Genomic DNA, 21,751 nt, shown 5'->3' with positions numbered 1-21,751 from the left:
AGAATCCCAGCTTCTCCAGACCTTACGGCTGCATCAAAGTGAGCTGAAACGCTGCCTTTTTTGCAGCCCCAGTTCCTATGGAAACGGTGCATCAGAAGAGTGAAGAACGTGGAGAGGGCTTTAAAGGAACCTCTTGTCTCTCCACAAGCTGCTTTTGAACTTGCTTGCCCTCCTTGCAATGCGATAGCTTGGCAGCAGAGCTCATCTGTAGCCAGCCATGTGGCTGGGAACTCATATTTTGTGTTTTAATGTATTTTTATTGATTTTCAAGATAAGACTACAGATATGAAGAAGAAAAGGCATATAACCAAACGTTGGTGTAGCTGAGAATCTAATGCATTATTGTTATATATAATAAATGTTCTCTCTCTTTTAAAAAGCTATTGTTTTGACTCAGCTGTACAGGTAACAGAGAGGAAGTGGGACAGCCATCAAAAGTCTGTAGGCATAATCTATAATGTTCACACAGACTTGGCTATTTCTGGCTAAGAGATGTACATATTTTGATCCATGGTAGATTGAATGCAGTCCTTGCAGCTTTGCTTTACCCTGTTTCAGTCTGAATGCTATCTTTTCCAAGATTGCTATATAGATCAAATGCTGTGTAGAGAAATGGTCTAATTCCTTTCAGGGAACACATCTTTTGTGATTTATTTCCAGCGCAGAATAATACAGTGCTGTATGTCCTTATGGCAGCCTTTGGATTTCTAGCTATTGCATCAGTGTGTTACTGATGCTGAGAAAGCAGAGCTTACACATAATGTGGAGAGGCAAAGGTGAGCCCAGAGGATGGCTATGAAGGGCTAAGGAGAGGGGAACTATTCAACATGTGCAGTGCACATGTGTCTCATTCCTAGTGGTGCTGTCAGGTCAGGACTTTGTGTCCTAATCCACAGGGGTTCCCACCACTGTAGATAAGTGATGACCCAAGCAAAGGGAGGCCAGTCATTCCCAGGGGGGAAGACAAGGCAAGATCAGCACCTTGGAGAGAGATCATGGTATGGGTTTCAGGACCACAGCCGGTGAGTCTGCAGTTGAGACATAAAGTAGATGTTGTCTCAGCAATGTCCTGTAATAACTGGCAGATCTTTATCACATGATTAGGTATTCAATTGCTAGAAGCCCCAGCTTACCTCATGAATACTGAATACTTGGTCAGTTAAAAGGGCAGTACTTTTCCCTACAACTGCTGGATCAGTAATGAGAATCTAGTGGCAGAGGGGTCTCATTGGGGAAGAAGATAAGGGCTTCAGGATCCCCAGCTCCACAAGGGACACACCAGGGAGTGCGGATCCATCTCCTCTTTAGGGCTGACAGAAATGGAAGACTTTGCCCATGAGAATTCCTGGTCAGGCGGCTATGGAACTCTGCAACAGAAGGTCAAGTTTCATTCCGCATAATGAGCCCCCCAAATGTGAAATTGTACACATTACTTAAAAACATAACTATGTTTGGCAAGTAAGCTGTATATAAATCAATAAATAACAATACCATCTAAAGAAGTAGGGAGTCTAAAATTACCTAGCTGCAGCACTGCTCTTTTCTCTAGCCTGATCTGCCCCCACTGTCCCAGCTGGTGGGTCCATAACTCAGTAGTTGCCCAGGTTTCGACACATGGCATTTTTGGTTAAAGCAAGTGTGGGGAATCTCAAGCCCAGGTTCCAAATGCAGCCCTCCAAATTTCAACCCTCTGGACCCTCATAGCCTCCACTCCTCACCAGTCCTTCTTTGAGCCTTTTGACTGGCTGGAGTGCATTTCTGAGTTGCAATAATGCCTCTTGCTTGTTTGGATAAAGATTGGAGAAGTTTGTGCCTGTGTATGGCTGTGTAGAAACCTCTGACTACATGCAGAGATGCATTACATACCCACAACAGCAGCACCTGAGCATGACTGCTTTTATTCTAAAAGGCAAGTTTCTAGTCCTCAGTCCTGCAAAGGTTAGCTTGATGAAGAGACCTGCATGGGTGGTTCTCGTTAAAATCTTAGGTGAGCTGCATAGGAAAGGATTCTAGTTATTAATACTGAGGGTTTTACATATCTCTTAACCTCTCCTTGTTACTAGCAGAACCGATTATTTATGCAGAATAAACTTATGCATGTTCATGTGCATAATGAATCAAGGTAACGGAACTCAGGGCATAATCAAGGTTGCTTTCTTATGCATGTCTTTTGAGCCGCAGGGCTGAGTAGATGCGATTGTGTGAATTCCACACAGAAGTTGTGGGGGACGGAAGGAGCAGAATCAGAACCATGGAGGAGGGAGAGTCTATTCCTTCCACCCTGTGCCACAGTCCTGGTAAAAATGGCATCCCTCTTTGCATTGAGAGGAAACCTCCATTGTGGAAATCTTGCTTATTTGACTCCTGTTGTCATCAAGGGTGGAGCTGTTCTTGTGATTCTACAACCAGGATGCTGCCACAGAAAAGGCTCTTTTGTGCATGGATAGCTGCTCTTTCTGCTTTTGCTTCTTTGCCATGGGAATCTCTTCAGAGATCAAATCAATTCAGGCTGCAAAGACCTGCCAAGTGTTGCCTTTCGAAGTGGGTGGATTTGTCTGTTTCAGTTTCTCATTTTTCCAATCTTAAGTACAGTTTTCTACATTTCCACATCGGTTTGCAGTATAAAATAAAGTCCTTATGAAATTTCACCAGCATTATAGTATTAATTTATACACACACACACTTTTTTTTTGCAAACCAGTTTTCCTACTGTAATGCTTTTTAGTATGTTACTTTCACAGATATATGCATTTTTATGCACTCTTTACCCCCATTCTGTGCATATTTGTACACTCTACTTAGCTGGAGAACTGCATTATAAAATTCAGGTAAGTGCAAATTTCAAAGAATGTCTGTGTTTCAGCTAGTGTGTTATTTCAGGAAGTGAAAATTAAATAGGTTCACCTTTAAGTGCAAACCATTAAATTTCTTTCCCCCTTCCTAATCATGTCTAAAACAGGGGATAGGATGCATTTTTGTGCATTCTGCTTTCAGCATTTGGATAAATGTGAATTTTAAAGGATGGCTGTGTTTAAGTTCGTGTTTTGTTTCAGCAAATCTGGATTCAGTAGGTTTGCCTTTAAATGCAAACTGAATCAAATTCCTCCTTCATCCCTTGTTGCCTCTGTAGCATCTTTGTCTCGTGAAAGATCAGAGATGGTGCTTTGTTAGCCTTTCATTGATTTGTCTGGTTTCCTTCGATGCCATAAGCGTGGGCCTCTGGTGGTTTGAGGCTTAAAGTGAGATTATGGTGGTTTTGTCTCTGGAAGCCCATCTCTTTGATGAGGGCATTTTTGGTTTTCAGACAAGGAAAAGGTAACATTAAGGCTTCTTGTCGGTTCATGGGTACCCGCTTAAATCAATAAGAGGAAAGCTTTGTGTTGTGAAAGGAGGATAGCAGAATTGTCTGATATTAGGGGGGGCCTGGGCAAGCTGCTATTCCTTTATTTCCCTTTAAGTTGACAACTTCTCTTCCTGCAGCAAAGATGAGGCTATTTTGGTTTTGGGAAACAGGTAGAGAGGGGGAAATGCATGAGCGAGATAAAGGAGCTCTCTCACTCACTTTTTACAGCACCATTCCATTTCTTATGAGAACTCCAGAAATAGCTGTGCTGAGATCTAGAATACGGGTGGGGGGTTTCAGCCCCAGGGCCAAATGCAGCCCTCCAATCCTTTTTATCTGGTCCTTGGGAATCTCCTGAGGCCACACCTCCTCCCTAGCCACTCCCCTTTGTCCCAGGCCATACCTATCCCAAGTCCTGTTTTGCCCTCCTTGTGTGTTCTTGCCTGGCTGGATTTCGTCCTTGCACTCTGATCATGCCTCTTGCCTCCCTGGTTAGAGGACAGAAAGGGATGTGTGTAGGAACTAGCCTACTGTACAGAGGCAGTATTTGTTGCTCTGCCTATGTTTGCCTCTGGCCCCACCCACCACTGCCACGTAGCCCCCGGGTTGCCCAAAAGGGGATGTAGTCCTCAGGGTGATCAAAATTTCCCAACCCTGATCTGTAATGTTGGACTTGGCGCCGGTCTACTTGTTTAGAGAAATTGCATGATATAGTCCTCCCAAAACTAGACCATTTCAGATGGTGGGGGTGCATGCTTTAATATTTCTCTGTAACCATGTTTTTAAAAAGAAAGAAAATAAATCCTTCTTGAATGCTGAAAACCTAAGGCCTGGGGCTGGCTGGCTCTTCTGTCCTGGGGATTTCCCCCCCAAAAGGTAAAAACAGTCCCAGGGCAAGGGGAAGTCAGAATGGGACTGTAACATTTGGGAAAAGGCGGGTTTGACTTTCCCCCTTTTCCACCTTGATGCTGCTTATTTGCTCCACAAGGGGGGGGGGAATCCTGTTTACTATATGGGTAATGTTTGGCTCAGAAGGTGCTGTTGGTGAATTTCTGCATTTGGCATTCCTTCAGGGTTCTACTTTATCCCTAAATCAGTGCCTGGAAGTGGCTATGGGCTGGGTAAGGGCCAATAAATTGAACAGAGGAACAAGACAGAGGAACTGTTATTTAGCCCTGCCCCATAAACCCTTCAGAAGTTCAACCTTAAAAAATCTGGTGAATTTGCGAGGGATGTTGTCACTCAGCAGCATGGCTCAAAGTGAGATGATAGTGAAGCCAAATTAAATTATGTCTACCTGAAAAGAAGTGGGATGGTATCCTCATCCCACCTCAATCATGAAAATTAACCACTGGATTGACTTCAAAATGGCCGCCCCTTGAACTCTCCCGACATATCAGCCAAGTCTGCATCAGAAGGTGCTTTAGGGCAGGCCTCACATCCCTTCCTGGCCTTGAGATCTTGAGCATCATCTTCATGGTATTCCCTTCTTAGAAAATAGTTTCTATTTATTGCTCTTTTAGTTTTTCTATCCCTTTGTGTTGGTGAAAAAATAGTGTGGGCAAGGTGAAGCTTGCCTCTGGCACACCTCAGGGGACTGTATCAGTTTCCAACTGGTTAATGACCTGCAAACCCAGCATAGTCCTTAGGATTTATAAACCCCTTAAGTACTTGTTACGCAAGAGCCTTAGAATTATATTCTGGGAAAATAAACACTGTACTCAACCAACAGTATGCTGAAACATAACAGCTGCGAAATAGAAAAATTATTTACCCCAAATGTCTTTAGGAAGATTATGGAAGTCGTTGTGATTTATAGTGAGAGACCAAAGCACTTGACTTTCATAGGCCATAAAATAGCTATACTGGGATCAGGAAAAGCTCTGGTATTAAAAATGTGAAACAATCAAAATTAAAAACTTTGCAACCTGTCAGTGCTGGCAAATGTAGTGCATGGGTGCTAAACATTACCTGCTTCATTTATCCCAGTCTCCTGCTCCACCGCATAGTCATTTTGAAAGAATAGTCGAACTTCAAAATAAGAGATAAAATACTGCTGAGCAGATGCAAAGTTTTAAAGGCTGCTGTTACCACAGAGCTTTTCCCATTGGTGTTACTTCAACCAGGTTTTCATCCCTCAGTGGCTCTTCCCTTAAACTTTTTGTAATATTGCTCTTATTGGCAATATGTGTCACCTGAGCGGGTGTTACATCCATGCTGTGGATTTGCAGTCTGGTAAGAGAAAATTGCATTGCATGATTACAGTACATTATTTAGCCTTGCTTAATTGCAACACAATGTCACAGGCTTCTGGGCTAGGGTTCAAAGTACTCTGCTTTGTAGACATCTGGTCCAATTTAGACCAGTTAGTTGCACAGGTGTTGCCAGTGCGCATGGCTTTGCTTGAGCCCTTGCCATTCTAAAAACTGTGTTTTGCCTTTCACCCAGGATCTGTTATCTGTCCCACCACTCCAGAAAGGTGCACTTTCAAAGGGATCCTGACTGGTGCTGCCTTTCTAGATTTCGTATCGCTAGGAAGTAGCTCTTTAGCTGTTCTCAGCTGAGCTGACCCAGGCAGCATAAATAATAAGATAAATGTTGGACTTTGTTCAAACAGCCTCTTGTTGCTTATTATTGCTATTTAGCACTAACCTTGCAGGTGCAAGAACTATTTGGGTAAGCTATTTGCATTGAAATTCTACCCATTCTATGCAGACTCTGCTAATTCTCCAGTAAGTACTGTTTGGATGATAGGGACACGGGTGGCGCTGTGGGTTAAACCACAGAGCCTAGGAACTTGTCGATCAGAAGGTCGGCAGTTCGAATCCCCGCGATGGGGTGAGCTCCCGTTGCTCAGTCCTTGCTCCTGTCAACCTAGCAGTTCAAAAGCACGTCAAAGTGCAAGTAGATAGATAGGTACCGCTCCGGCGGGAAGGTAAACGGCGTTTCCATGCGCTGCTCTGTTCGCCAGAAGCGGCTTAGTCATGCTGGCCACATGACCCAGAAGCTGTACGCCGGCTCCCTCGGCCAATAAAGCGAGATGAGCACCGCAACCCCAGAGTCGGTCACGACTGGACCTAATGGTCAGGGGTCCTTTTACCTTTACCTTTACTGTTTGGATGAGTGAAGATCAGCAAGGAATTAGACTACTGGGCTATACCAGACTCTCACAGTTTTGGGTTGGAATTCAATCCTATCCTGGCTAATTCAGGTTACATCATGCGTTTAAAGCACTATGATATGTCGTTAAACAGTCATGGCTTCCCCTAAAGAATTCTGGGAGCTGTAGTTTGTTAAGGGCGCTGAAAGTTGCTGGGCCACACTTATTTCGCTCCCAGAGCTGCATTTGATTTGGTTGTTAAACCACTCTGGAAACTGGAGCTCTAGGAGGAGCATAGGGGTTCCCCAACAACTCTCAGCACCCTTAATAAACTACAGCTCCCATAATTCTTTAGGGGGAGCCATGACAGTTTAAAGTTGTATCGTAGTGCTTTAGAAGTATGGTGTGAATGTACTCTCAAACCGCACACTTAAAACAAATACAGTGGTACCTCGGGTTAAGTACTTAATTCGTTCCGTAGGTCTGTACTTAACCTGTAACTGTTCTTAACCTGAAGCACCACTTTAGCTAATGGGGCCTCCTGCTGCTGCCGCGCTGCTGGAGCACAATTTCTGTTCTCATCCTGAAGCAAAGTTCTTAACCCAAGGTACTATTTCTGGGTTAGTGGAGTCTGTAACCTGAAGCGTATGTAACCTGAAGCATATGTAACCCGAGGTACCACTGTATGGAGCTCTTGTGAAAGAACCCTGCTCGTCCAAAAGACTGGCTTTTGTGCAATAAGGAAAATGATGGGGAGATGTACTAGACAGGGATAAGACTTGCTTGATGCAACATCAATTGCTCTCCTTAGAAGCAAATTGGGATGCCTGCTCATTAAACAGGTTGTCTGAAAGTGACCTTTAGCCCAGTGGCAGCAGATGCTGCTTTGCATGCCAAATATCCCAGTACAGGTAGGAGGTAATGGCTGCTTCTAGAACAGACAGTACTGGAGGTGGGTCAATGCAGCTTCCAATGTTCCTGTCACCAAGACCACGAGTCCTGAGTATGTTGCTAAATCGGTGCAACCAGCACCAGCGGCATAGCTAGGCGCTCAGGCACGCGGAGCGTCGCATGCGCCCTCCGCTCAGGGGCGGGACAAGCCACCCATTGGGCAGGGTGCACTGGGGCATCAAGCTTTGTCACCCCCCCCAGCTGTAGGGTGGCTGAGGGAGAGGCGGCGGCCAATGCAAGCCCCATGCTGCCATTTTGGGCAGCATGGAGCCTGCAGGTGCCCAAGTCACTGTGTCACATAGCCCATAGCCATTTTGTCACCCCCTTCAGGGATGACACCCGGGGCGGCTCGTACCCACCGCACCCCCCTTTGTACACCATTGGAGACCACCTGAGAACTTCCTGCCGCAAAGCATTTTACAGTGGTACCTCAGGTTAAGAACTTAATTCATTCCAGAGGTCCGTTCTTAACCTGAAACTGTTCTTAGCCTGAGGTACCACTTTAGCTAATGGGGCCTCGCGCTGCTGCCGCACAATTTCTGTTCTCATCCTGAAGCAAAGTTCTTAACCCGAGGATTTCTGGGTTAGCAGAGTCTGTAACCTGAAGCGTCTGTACCCAAGGTACCACTGTATAATGTTCCAGGTGTTGCAAAGAGCATTTTCTGGTCTGCAGGACACTACACAGGTGAAGATAGAAATGTTGTTTGGAGCCTATTCCGCCCAAGCCCTGGGCTGTCTCCTCTTACTCAGAAGGAAGTTCTTAGCCTATTGTGTTTCTTTCCTCTTCAGTAAGCTACCCTGAGCTGGCTTGAAAGACAAGAGGGCGGTTTCTGTTGTTGTGGAAAGGTGTAGGAGGTGTCTTTTCTTCTTACAACGTCTAATTAAGAATTCAAAATAATACTTGGGTTATTATAGTGCATAGGATCATAGGAAGCTGCCTTATGCTGAGTCAGACAATTGGTTCATCTAGCTCAGTGTTGTGTACACTGACTGGCAGCATCTCTACAGGGGTTCAGGCAGGAGACATTCTCCCAATCCTACCTGGAGATACTGGGGATTGAACCTGGGACCTTGTGCATGCAAGATGGAGGCTCTGTCACTGAGCTGCAGCCCTTCTCCCCTGTGACGCTGGTGTTAGATGAGCTTTCCACTAGTAGGCAGGCTGAGGATGTAGCAACACATGGGCCAATGCCAGTATGGAATTTGTAAAAATAATATTTATATGCCACTGTATCATAAAAATATATCATTATGGTCTACAACGTATAGTTCCTACACACTCCGTGATGTGGCTTCGGGGCCCACAAGAGGTTTCCTTGCTTCAGGTACCTTTTTAGGGAGCGAGATGTTTTCATCTGTTGTGTCTCTTGTTAATTTATTTTTGAAACTGTTGCTGGCCTTTATCTTTGATGGCTGTTTGTTGTTGCCTCCGGACATGGAGACTAGTTGTGCAAAGATGTGTTTTGTGGAGGTTTGTGCCGTCTGTCTCTCAGGCCGTCAGAGTTTATAAAGTCTCTTATTATTGGTTCTGCAAAGTGTTTTTCATTTTGCCTGCACAGTACAAAAAAAGGAGCCTGTGCTGAAATCAAAGCCCATGGTAATAGAATTCCACTTTATTTCCCTTTTGCATAAATATACTTTGCATAAATATAGAAGACACAGACACATGCAAAATGGTACAAATGGTACAAATGTATTCTGTGGTGGGATGAAAGTATGGTGTGCTTTGATCCTGATCAATGTAGCATCTGGAATGACTGGACTGAATGTCTCCCCCCTTCCCCCCCTTCCCCTTGACCTTTTCAGTGCAGTCTTTTAGACAGCATCTCAGATCAAAATTTATGGAAGATCAATTGGAAATTCACAAACTGTTACACGATTAGAGAGAACTTTCAAAAAATGCAACATCGATGGTATCTAACACCATGGAAACTTTCCAAAATGTATAAAAATGTGTCAAGTAATTGTTGGAGATGCGGAGACTCAGGAACATTCTACCATATGTGGTGGACATGTAGGAAAATACAGGTATTCTGGGAGAGTATACATGCAGAACTGCAAAAAAATGCTAAAGATCTCTTTCAATAAAAAACCAGAGGCCTGCCTCCTGGGAATAACAGATTTGGATATTCCACCAAAGAGGAAGGGTATCTTTTTATATGCGACGGCGGCAGCAAGAGTTTTGATCGCAGCAAAATGGAAGAGTAATGAAATCCCCTCTATACAAGATTGGATCCAAAAGCTGACAGAATATGCCTAATTAGATGGTTTATCAGAAAAAATAAAGAATAAATCAAAACAGGAATTTGTTTCTAAATGGGAGGTTTTCAAAGAATATCTGAAAAATAAATATAGTAGTTTAAATTCTGTTGCAGCATTCGAGGAACTTCAGTAATAGTTGCTAGGTAGATAGAAGAAATTAGATTTATTGAGAATAAGTTTAATTATGAAAAAAATGTGTATTGGCAATAAGTAATATGAATTTGAAATATGGAATATGGAATAGACGGGAAGTTGGGCCTTTAGTGTTAAGACCAATAGATGTTTTATTGTTTGTCAAGAAAATTATGTGTCTATGGTTATTTTTGTAATTTGTGTGTAATTTGGTATTTGTGTTTTTTTGTGTGTGTTTTTCTTGTTGTATAAATAAATAAATAAATAAATAAATAAAAAATGACAGCATCCCAGATCAGAAGTTCTCAGACTTAAGGATTTCCCTACATTGCCCTGTTCTGCCTGGTTCACCAGCTGCAGCCTTTCTTGGACTGAGAGCATTTAGCCTCGGAGATTCATGCTCTAGTAATTTCTCAGGTACTGTAATGCACTCTTCATGGGACTTCCCTGGATGATATTCTAGAAGTTGGAGATACTGCAGAATGCAATTTCCAAGTTACTGCACTGTGCAGCAAATGGAGATCATAGCACTGCCTGTCATTGTACCACTACTCCAACTGTTTCTGAGCTACTAGGTCCAATTCAGGGTGTTAGTACAAAGCCCCAAATAGCTTGAGACCCAAGAGTGCTTTCAGCAGTACCTTCCAACGCCAAATCTGCATCCTAGGGAAGAGCCTCTTCAGTAGGAGAAGCTAAATACATATTTTTGGGAAACAGTGTTTCCTTATATAGTGGTTTAATGCTCAGTCCTTCTTCCCAGGGAACTCTGGGAACTGTAGCTCTCTGATGGAAAATAGGGGGTCTCCTAACAACTTATCCCCACCCCTCTTAACAAACGGCAGGTCCCAGAGTTCTTTGTAGGAAGCCATGACCATAAAAGGGATATCATAGTGATTTAAATGTATAGTGCGAATGTGACCAAAGAGTTCTTCTCTGCTTCGCTTTCTGGAAGAGAAGCAGTCCTTGTCATGGAGGACTGGTGTAATGTTTTAAGTTCCAGAGATTAAATATCGTACGTAACTCGTAACAAGCTCATTCTGCTGGCGCTGATCCTAATGTAGCCAAAATGACACCACCCAGACAGAAGGAAGATGTTCAGCAAAATGCCAGAGGTTTAGTAAAGGGTAAAGGGACCCCTGACCATTAGGTCCAGTCACGGACGACTCTGGGGTTGCAGTGCTCATCTCACTTTATTGGCCGAGGGAGCCGGCGTACAGCTTCCAGGTCATGTGGCCATCATGACTAAGCCGCTTCTGGCGAACAGAGCAGCACACGGAAACGCCATTTACCTTCCTGCTGGAGCAGTACCTATTTATCTACTTGCACTTTGATGTGCTTTCAAACTGCTAGGCTGGCAGGAGCAAGGACCGAGCAACGGGAGCTCACCCCATCATGGGGATTCGAACTGCCGACCTTCTGATCGGCAAGTTCCTAGGCTCTGTGGTTTAACCCACAGCGCCACCCGTGTCCCATACGCCACCTGCGTCCCATGACAGAGGTTTACAGAAGCACAAAAATCCTTCAGGGGGAAAAAAACCCTGAAGGGGTGGGTGTCTCTCTCACACACACTCCCAGCAAAGAACAGACCAACCCAATGAAGCCACAGCATGTTTGGTATAGGGTTACCAGACGCCCCCGGTTTCCGGGGACAGTCCCCGGATTTGCAGATCTGTCCCTGGGAAACGTGACAGCAGCAGCCTCAGCAGCCCGGAGCCAGCCTGGTAGCGCAGTTGGCTCTGGCTGGCTTCAGGAGCTGCTCGCTGCCATGGTGCCCACCGTTTTTCCTCGCCGGAAGTCCCCATATGATGTGTGTGATCTAAACTGCAGCATTTTGTTGCAGGTTCTGTTTCTCATCTTCTCTCTCAGTCCTTGTCTGAATTAGGAAACATCTATCTCCAAAAGGGAATTTACTGATATCTGATTCCAGCCAGCTCCTGAATACAGGGCGAGTTCAGACTTGCCTTGTCTTACTTCCTATTAAAGCAGGCTATTTTGTTGCATCAGTTTTGCTGCCGGGATTCCTATGAATCTACACCCAAGTCTATTGTTCAGGGCTTTCATGCTGGAGTTAGCAGGGGCTAAACTCTCATACGACCTCTGACAGTGAGGGTAGAACATAGTCATCCTGGCTAGTAGCCATTCGTAGCCTTACTCTCCACAAATTTGTCCAATCCTCCTTTAAAACCATCTGAATTGCTGGCCATTGCCTCCTCCTGTAGGTGTGAGTTCCATAGGTTTATTGTGCACTATATGTGAAGAGAGCTACTTCCTTTTATCTCTCCTGAAACTTCCAGTAGCCAAGGTGATGACAGTTTGAGCTAAATGAATATTTTCCAGCTCTTTTGGCTAAGATTAAGTGTAGTATCTAGAGTATTTTCCAGCTCTAATCCTAGGCTCTTCTTGAGACATGCAACTCTTTGTTTTGTAATTTTTCCCATTTCTTCCAACACAGGAGACAGCAGAACACTTCTTGGAGTAGGTCTTTCTATAAGATGACTGTCTGGTTGTGAATTTGCTTTGCATGATTAACTGAAAGCTCAAACCATTTTCTTCCTCAGAGTCCTGGAAGCTTGTGGCTCCTCCCTTCCGAAGGGAAAGATGGTTCTGCTACGGCAGTTTGGGCTTCTTCTCTGGAAGAATTACATCTTGCAGGTAAGATTACAGAGAGTCGTACAACATGGGCAAGAGGGTGGAAATGGAGAACAGAGATGTGGAGGTCAGACCTCTGCATTCTTGCTGCCAATGTACCTCGCTTTAAGGCCCCATCTGCACTATACAGTACATATATTTAAAGCCGTGACATACCACTTTAAGTAGTCGTTGCTTCCTGGGAAGTGTAGTTTGTTAAGGCTGCTGAGAGTTGTTAGGAGACCCTATTCCCCTCATAGTGCTACAGTTTCCAGAGTTCATTGGGAAGAGGGATTGACTGTTAAACCACTTTGGGAATTGTTCGCCATCCTGATCTAGCGATAAATGAAATAATAAAATTTCAGAAAAGCGTTATTTCAAGAGCAAAGCAAAGCAAATAACCAATGCGAACAGTTGGGAAGGAAGGAGTGTGGTGGAGTGTCCTTCTTTGGAGGTCTTTAAGCAGAGGCTTGACAACCATATGTCAGGAGTGCTCTGATGGTGTTTCCTGCTTGGCAGGGGGTTGGACTCGATGGCCCTTGTGGTCTCTTCCAACTCTATGATTCTATGATTCTAGGTGTTTCTTCCTGTGTAGCTTGTACAAGACTTGGGCAATGCAAACATATCTAACTAAGGTGTGTTTGTTTTGCTTTGTATTAAATGTTGATATGTCTCTGTGGGCTGGATTGAAAGATGCTTACTTGAGATTTTGGCCATGGACTAATCCTATGATCCCTTGCCAAGGTTAATCTCCTTTAGTCTCTCTCTTATTGCACCTGTCAGGTGTAAATGGATCTTCCATTGCAAATCAAAGAGCCCACTAGGTCATAAGGTGGTGGCCTACAATTGCGTATCACTGTGTTAGTTGCACAACTCATCTGCCTCATCTGCACTGTATCAGAGGTCAGTTTGCATAGAAGGCTGGTTTTATACCAAGTCCATCTTGACCATCAGTCCCCCTTGACCAGGGGACTGGCAAAGCTTCTGAAGGGTTGTGTGCAACCTTTCCAAGCTCTGCTGCTTGAAATCCTTTTCAGTGGAGGTGCTCAGGATGGGACATGGAGCCTTCTGCGTCAAAGCATGTGCTCCACTCCAGAGCTGTGACTTCCTCCCAACGATGATTGTACACTGCATATGAAACAAAGGTAGCATAAACCAAGGCTTCCCAAACCACAGGGTTTATTCAAGTGGCATCCATAAAAATGCAATTAAAATCATACAGCATCTAGCACAATGCATTACAGTTGCTACAACAGGCAGAAAAATTATTCCTTGTTCCATCAAGACCCTCAGGAATTTTCAAGTGGGGGAAAAAGTTTGGGAGCCACTGTTTTAAACAACAATCTTGTGGCACATTTAACAAAATTAGTGGAGAATAGCTTAAATTACCCAATGCATGAAGCATTTTCCTGTGTTGCTAGTATAAATACACATGCTTGGGAGAGGGAGAGAAATGTCAGCCATAAAGTGTCAAAACCAGGAAGGGCAAAAGTACAAAGGGATATCTCCAAAGGGATAATAAAATATTAACTCATACAAATATTCCCTTCACAAATAATAAAGATATGTAAAAATCAATGTATTCTCCACCTGTGAATTCCATCATTGAGAATAAAGGTTCTATAAAGTCATAAATGAGCCAGACATTTTATATATACTAGTGTTACCGAGTGAGTATGTGCCTCAGTTTTTGTATAAGAAATTACGTCATGCCATATGGGGTGGCGGGAGGTTCATTTGAGTTCTGCCATTTAGATACTTTTAGTTTATGAGCACTCTTGTCAAGAAGGGCAATTTGCCAAACCCTAGAGTACCAACAATCCAGATTATTAAGACTGAAGTTTGACAGTAACAATTATATAATAAGCAATGACCATTCACAGAAGGCACCTCCAGGCAAGGGTTTAATACTTCAAACAAGTCATTCACCTATTGCAAACAAGTTACTAGAATCATAGAATCATAGAGTTGGAAGAGACCACAAGGGCCATCGAGTCCAACCCCCTGCCAAGCAGGAAACACCATCAGAGCACTCCTGACATATGGTTGTCAAGCCTCTGCTTAAAAACCTCCAAAGAAGGAGACTCCACCACACTCCTTGGCAGCAAATTCCACTGTCGAACAGCTCTTACTGTCAGGAAGTTCTTCTACTGGTAAACAAGTTTCTTGAGCTTACTGGATTTTCCATGGAAAGGGTAAATTCTGATTCATTGGGGGGGGTGCGCTACAGGGTGGCATTTTGATGCTGTCAGTGCCATGTGGATGCTGTGAGGGGAGGGGGGAGAATGATTCATGCACCAATCCCACAATACACAGAAATCCTGACATTTGTTAGGTAACTGGCTCAAGTAGTGTGTCCATGTGATTTATCCCGATTCAAGCCACAGGTGAGAGAATTGCATTATGACTGCAGAGGAAAAGGTTCCGCTTGATCCCAGCCTGTTATGTGAATGTATGGGATTCCTAGCCCACTCTGATAGGTACAAGAAATCCTACGTACACTGCACATTGACCAAGCAAAGAGGAGGAATAGGCAAATGGTTTAAATGCTTTATGAATTTCCTTGGCAATTCATTGCTTAACCATTATCGTTTTTGTTTTGGAGATTGCAGAACTGCCTGTACTTTACTTAATGAATAAATCCACCCATACCACCCACCTTTTTCATCCAAACCAACCCCACCCCCAGAGCCCCATTTCTTGTAACTTGACCTGCTTGCAAAGTCTTGTGTAGAGAGTGTAGTAATACATATGTAAGGCAATTACAAAAGCTGTGGTCACTCCTGATCGCATGTCTACAGCATTTATGGCTGGATTGGCAGCTCTTCTCCATGGGTGAAGATCTAGATGCCTTGGCAAGTTCTATCTGCAGTTGCTGTAAAGGCGCATGAGCAGAGACTGGCTCTCTGTACTTTGTTTGCTAGCTCAAAGGAGGCACGAAATGGCTACATGCAGAGGAGCAAGTCATCCCCATATCTCAGTTTATTAAGCTGAAAAGGTTATTGGTCCCAAAGATGCTACAGTGCTCTTTGGACTTGATTTAGAGGTGATCCCTTGGACACGGTCTCAATCTCACTTGATTGCAGGTATAAAAGAGAAATGGCCAAGATGAAAATTAAGTGCCCTGGAGTTGCTTTTTAGAAATAGTTCAATAAGTTGGCAAATAATTTACTGCAGAAACAGAAAGTTGTGTCGTCGTCATCGTTATTAATATTTTTAATTAATGAACTTAGTCATTTTTTTTTTTACAAAATGTAACTCAAAGGGATTTACAACAAAATAGCACATACAATAAAAGCAACATAGAACTAAAAAGAAACTTAAAGCTAAAAACACATTCAAATTTATAAAAAAAATGAGGGCTAAAACGTCACACCCACTGAAGGGCACAATAGATAATTAAAGACGAATGCCAACAACAAAGGCCTGGCATAAAAGAAACATTTTGACCTGGCACCTAAAGATAGGCAACAATGGTGTCAGATGTGCCTCCCTGGGGAGAGCATTCCATAAGCAGGGAGCCAGCACTGAGAAGGCCTGTTCTCATGTCGGTTGCTAGCAGACAGCCCCTCGTTGATGGCTCAGCATGTCAATTCTTAAGCTCTAGCAGCAGCAAAGAGTAACTTGCTGGGGGTGCAGCATGGATAGCAACACCTGATCTACACTTGCAGCCGTTTCCCACCCAGGGGAAAGGATTCCATGCCAAGCTAAACACATATACCTGGTTTGTTTTGCAGAAGCGACAGATTTTGGTCACGATCATAGAGATCTGCCTGCCATTGTTGTTTGCTGCCATCCTCATTGCCCTCCGTCACAGAGTACAGGCAGTTGACCACCCGAATGCTACCACCTATCACAGCCTTCCGGTGTCTAAGCTTCCTGTCTCCCCTCATTGGCACCCATACAACTTGGAGCTGGCCTATGTCCCCGCTAACAACACGGCTGTGAAGAGCGTCGTGGAGACTGTGGCGAAGGCACTGGAAATCAATACCAAAGGTCAGGAACTAGGCAGGTTGTCTGCATGTGCAAATGTTTGCTCCTCTGTAGCATAACGCCCCCTTGGTGTTCTTTCTTAGTCTTTGGCTTTGGCTCCGCCTACTATTGGGCTCCTTACCTTCTGCTCAACCAGTCCCAATGGGCACCAGTTGCCACTGGATGGGGGAAAGTCTGGAGTTAGCTGGCTCTGCTTGTCACTGGATCTGGCTCTCAGCCTTCCTCCCTACAAAAACCCATAGACACCAGTCACCACTTCTTGAATGAAACACCTTGCTGCTCCTGTTCCCCACCCCCCAACTCGCACACTCATTGTGTATTTTGTTTTCCTTGCAGTTCGAGGCTTCCCTTCTGAGAAAGCCTTTGAAGACTACATCAGGTTTGACAACCGCTCTGGCAATGTTCTGGCTGGCATTGTCTTCGAAAACCTCTTAGCTCACAGTCAAGAGCCCCTGCCACTGCAGGTAAGGTGTTACGGGGGCAGGTTTCACCCAGGGTTCCTCAAGTTGATAAAGCAGGGGTGGGGGACTTTTGTGGGCATGTGTGGCTGGGAGCCATCTTGGAAAATTTAACTTGGCCAGTGAGTGGCAGCTGTTAATGCACAGTTAATTAGCAGGTGCTTCCAGACAGCCTGTTATAGTGAGCATTCATTTTGCTTTGTTGCAGGGAGGTTAGATGATGTTGGCTATTTACAGTGGTACCTTGGTTGTCAAACTTAATTCATTCCAGGAGTCTATTCAACTCCCGAAACCATTCGAAAACCAAGGCACAGCTCCCAATTGGCTGCAGGAACTTCCTGCACTCAAACGGAAGCTGCGTCTGATGTTCGGCTTCTGAAAAACGTTCCAAAAACCGGAACACTTACTTCCAGGTTGCAGCGTTCAGAAGCCAATTGTTCAGCAACTAAGCCATTCGGGGATCAAGGTTCCACTGTAATGAGTAATCATTCTGATTTATTTGCTGGGAGATTGGCTTTTGCCCATTTTTCTATATTGTTATGTGGGTTTTTAAAAAAATAATTCTTCTTGCAGGTGAGTTACCGACTACGTTTCAAATACAGCCCTAGGAATGCCCCTCGGAGTGAGCAGACAGGCCTGAACCCTAACCTGGACCGCGATTGGCACACCAGCTACCTCTTCCCACTGTTCCAGTTACCAGGACCCAGAGAACCCAACTTGCACGATGGAGGAACACCAGGTGAGTAATCTCTGGGCTGGGAGTTCATGGAGAAAGTTAACCACATGGGCATCAAGGCACAGGAACAGATGAAGCTGCCTTAGACCAGGTCAGACTCTTTGAGCACCATAGATTAGCACAACCTCCCCTTGACTGGCAGTAGCTCAGGAGAGTCTCAGGCAGAGGCTTCTCATATTCCATGCCGCCTAGTACATTTTAAACCAGAGATGACAAGTATGAAACCTGGGACGTCTTGTGTGCAAAGAAAGTTATCTGTGACATGAACGATCGTCCTACCAGGCTGATTTTTGGTGTGTGAGTATGTATTCTGTTCTGCGGTTTATAATGAAGAAGTTGTTATTTTAGGTTCTTGCATCTGAGGCCATTTAGGACCTTGCATGCTAATACTTTTTTTTTTTTAATTATTCAAAATTATAACAAGACATATTATCCAAAAACATATCATCCTTGTTTATTCCTCCATTTTTCCTCCCTCCCCCCCCCACAAAACCCACCCACTATTTTTAAAAATGGAATTTGCATTCAGCTGTCATAGCTGATGTATGATCTTCCTAGAACAAATTGTGCTGTTAACTTAATGAACTGTGTGGCTATAGATGTGGGTGAGGGCTCCCCTCATCAGATGGCAAGCAAGGCTTTTTGGGTAAATACACAATCTATAAATGACTGTTTTTTTCCCAAAGCAACTAGAAACTGCTTAAAAGCAGGCCCACTCTGCATTGCACACACACAGCCACGCTGCTCCACGAAGTCTCTGGTGGCAGGCACCGGCACAAAACTAGGGCATCGCTGGCCGGCACAGGCTGTGAGAAGCAGGAGGTCTCGTTTCCAGATGCCTGCTTGTTTATCATTTAAAGGGCAAGCTGTGTGCATCACCTGCCTCTCTCTTGAACCCACTTTCATTGTCTCCTTGGCTCACTTACGCTGGAGGAGTGAGCGGTGGAATGCATTTAATTAGCAGCTTAACAAATGGCTGCAGTTGCAGAGAGTTGGCAGAACTGCTGGCACCTAGGCTTGGCATGTTTTCATGTTAGTCATCTCCTAATTGGAACAGGGTTGGTGAAATTCTTCTGCTGCAAAGACACAATGACATTAGGTGGCTAATATGCACATCTTAGGTCTAGCTGCAAACTGCATGGATATGTCGTTTCAACAATAGAAGGGAATTTATGGGGGTAGGAGGATAGGGGGCTTGGAAAGAAAATACAGAGATGATGGTGATGGTGATATTGATTTATACCCTGCCCTTTCCCCTGGCATGGACTCAAGGCCACTCAAGATATTACAGATAAGATCTCAGCTGTGATTCTAACTTGTAGGAATTTAGGTTTCCAAGAGGTCTGAGGATCCCAGAGAGCGCACTGCAGCTTTTGATCACACTCACACTATACGTTTAAAGCACATTTAACACCCAAGACTTCCCCAGAAGAACCCTGGAAACTGTAGTTTGTTGAGGGTGCTGGGAATTGCAGCTCTGGGATGAGTAAACTACAGTTCCCAGGATTCTTTGGGGGAAGCTATGCACTTTAAAGGGACGCGGGTGGCGCTGTGGGTAAAACCTCAGCGCCTAGGACTTGCCGATCGCATGGTCGGCGGTTCGAATCCCCGCGGCAGGGTGCGCTCCTGTCGTTCGGTCCCAGCGCCTGCCAACCTAGCAGTTCGAAAGCACCTCTGGGTGCAAGTAGATAAATAGGGACCGCTTACCAGCGGGAAGGTAAACGGCGTTCCGTGTGCTGCGCTGGCTCGCCAGATGCAGCTTGTCACGCTGGCCACGTGACCCGGAAGTGTCTGCGGACAGCGCTGGCTCCCGGCCTATAGAGTGAGATGAGCACACAACCCTAGAGTCTGGCAAGACTGGCCCGTACAGGCAGGGGTACCTTTACCTTTACCTTTATGCACTTTAAATTTGTGTTAAATGTCCTTTAAATGCATTGGTGTGGATGTGACCTTTTAAGTCTCATGTCCGCATGTATGTATGCATTTGCAGAAATATTTATATACCACCAATAGTATAAACTGTTGAGGTGATGTAAATGGTGAGACATTACTTTGTTGTTGTAATAAAATATTAGGTTGGCAATTGAGTATGTAATTATAATTGTGAGCAGAGATCATAGAGAGTGCTGGAACTAATAGGCCTTAAACTGTGGGAGCGGCTAGGAGAGGCCTGTAATTCCACACTGAACTTCAGTAACTGGCATAAGAGGTTATGCAGATGTTTGCCATGTGAGATGTATTTGCTTGATTTACAGGCTTTGTTTGGGCTGAAGCCTTGTTGCTTGTTTTAAATAAATTCCCGTATTTTGTTAGAGTCTGAACATCCTACTATAACTTAGCCTTCCTTGTTGATTACTAACAATAATTGCACTATCTTGCCTGTAGGATTGTAGTGTAAATAGACATGTGAAGCAAAGGCAAGAGGAAGGGAATGGAGGAAGATAGCCCCACAGTTAAAATAAGTCAGTTAATGATACAGGGCATGGGAGCCTGGTCATTTCTTGAGAGGCGCTTGACCTCCTTGTAACCTGTTTATTCAGCGCTCATCCTGATTTGCTTACACGAAGTTTATGCCGGGATTAGATTATATCTCATTTTTATTGAGCATTCATTTTGATTTGTTTATGGAGCAGTTCTGTATTATAAGAACAAGCTGGCTAGGTCAGCAGTTCTGTATTATAAGAACAAGCTGGCTAGGTCAGGCCAATGGCCTATCTAGTCTGGCATCCCCTTCTCCCAGATGCCTGTGGGAAAGGGAAACCATCAGGCAGGACCCAAACACTATGATACCATTTTAAACAGCCTTGGCTTCCCCCAGAGAATTCTGGGAACTGTAATTTGTTTAGGATGATGAGTAGGGCCAGCCCAGGATGTTTTGCCGCTTGAGGCAAAAAAGAAAATGGTGCCTCCTCCTTCTCGGCCTGAGGTCACTGCAGGAGACTGGGGAAAATTCGGTGTGCACACTTTTCTCTAGTTAAACTTCCTCAACTACAGCTTTAGCTTCTACTGGATTCGTTGATTGGCATCAGGCTTATCTTGTGCAAACTCTAAAAATCATATGAACTCGATGCTAACATACTTAAGCAAGTGTGGTCAAATGCTCTCATCAACAATCAAAGAGTGAATCAAAGCATAGCAAGATTACTTGGAGGCACATACCTCAGGGAGTTATTTGGCAAATTGTGATGAGAATGAATAGCAAGCAAAATTTACTGTACCGGATGTAGAGTACAAAACTTTCAAAAGAAGGCAGAAAGTATGGAGGGGAAGCTAATGATGGGACAGCACCCATAGTCCTAGATGAACTTTCTCCAAGAGATAAGTTTAGGGTAAATTCATTTATCCCTGTCATGGATGCTCTTGAAGGCAATCTAGGCAGCAGAGCAGCAGTGAATAGGAGTGTGACTGGCAATTTTTCATTTTTGCTGAAGCTGCAAGCAACCAAGGAACAGATTCACAATGGCATTGAGATGTTGGTGCAAGAGTATCCAAAGATGAACTTTTGCACTCCCACCTGTACACCTGTACAAGCTCATGCTGAAAAGCCACCAAGATATATATCAAATAATATTCCAGGAGAAAATTTGGACCGCTTTTCCAAATGTGGAAGCAATTTTCAGATTGTTCTTGTATTTAATGGTTACAAACAGAATGGTTGTCTGATCTAAGCATTCTACTGCATCGAAAATGATAAACTGTAACTTCCTGATTTTAATGATATAATGGAGAAGTTTGCGTCAAAAAGAGCTTGAAGGAAACTGTTCTGACTTTGTATATAGTGAAATGTCATAATATAGGTATGATTCCCCTATGAATGTTCTGTGTGAATGTCTTCATTAATTCCATACTTCTGTAAACTTATTAAAGGTTATAAATGTATAAACAATATTTTAATTAATGCTGAAAATTCAGCAACGTTCTACTTCCATTGAGCAGATAAAGAAGAGGACGAGGTTTTATTTCTCATGATCAGGAGACCTCCTAGCCCTGGGCCTCCAGCTGTTTTAATCCAGGCCTGGAGGGGGAAAGAAAGGAGGCTAGAGGGGAACACGCAGGGGGAGGAAGAGGAGGAGGAGGAGGAGGAGAAATGCAGGAGGCAGCAAGCAGTGCCTTCCTGAGGGCCCAGACTTGCCCCCCACGGCTGTCCC

At 44.3% G+C, this 21,751-nt stretch overlaps 1 protein-coding gene across 2 annotated transcripts in view; it reads left to right on the top strand.

The window, feature by feature from the left end:
• Positions 1–21,751, top strand: part of ABCA3 (ATP binding cassette subfamily A member 3) — a 73,939-nt gene that overhangs the window by 10,954 nt on the left and 41,234 nt on the right. For both annotated transcript variants that reach the window (XM_081839503.1, XM_081839504.1), the window contains exons 2-5: positions 12,347–12,440; positions 16,154–16,412; positions 16,746–16,873; positions 17,441–17,606. In XM_081839503.1, coding sequence (XP_081695629.1) covers positions 12,387–12,440; positions 16,154–16,412; positions 16,746–16,873; positions 17,441–17,606 — 607 coding nt within the window. In that variant the 5' untranslated portion in view covers positions 12,347–12,386. The remainder of the gene's footprint in view (positions 1–12,346; positions 12,441–16,153; positions 16,413–16,745; positions 16,874–17,440; positions 17,607–21,751) is intronic.

Source organism: Podarcis erhardii (genome assembly GCF_964252035.2).
Source record: "Podarcis erhardii genome assembly, chromosome: 14".
NCBI lineage: Eukaryota > Metazoa > Chordata > Lepidosauria > Squamata > Lacertidae > Podarcis > Podarcis erhardii.
Note: the sequence above shows the minus strand (reverse complement) of the source record. Positions and strands in the feature narration are given on the sequence as shown.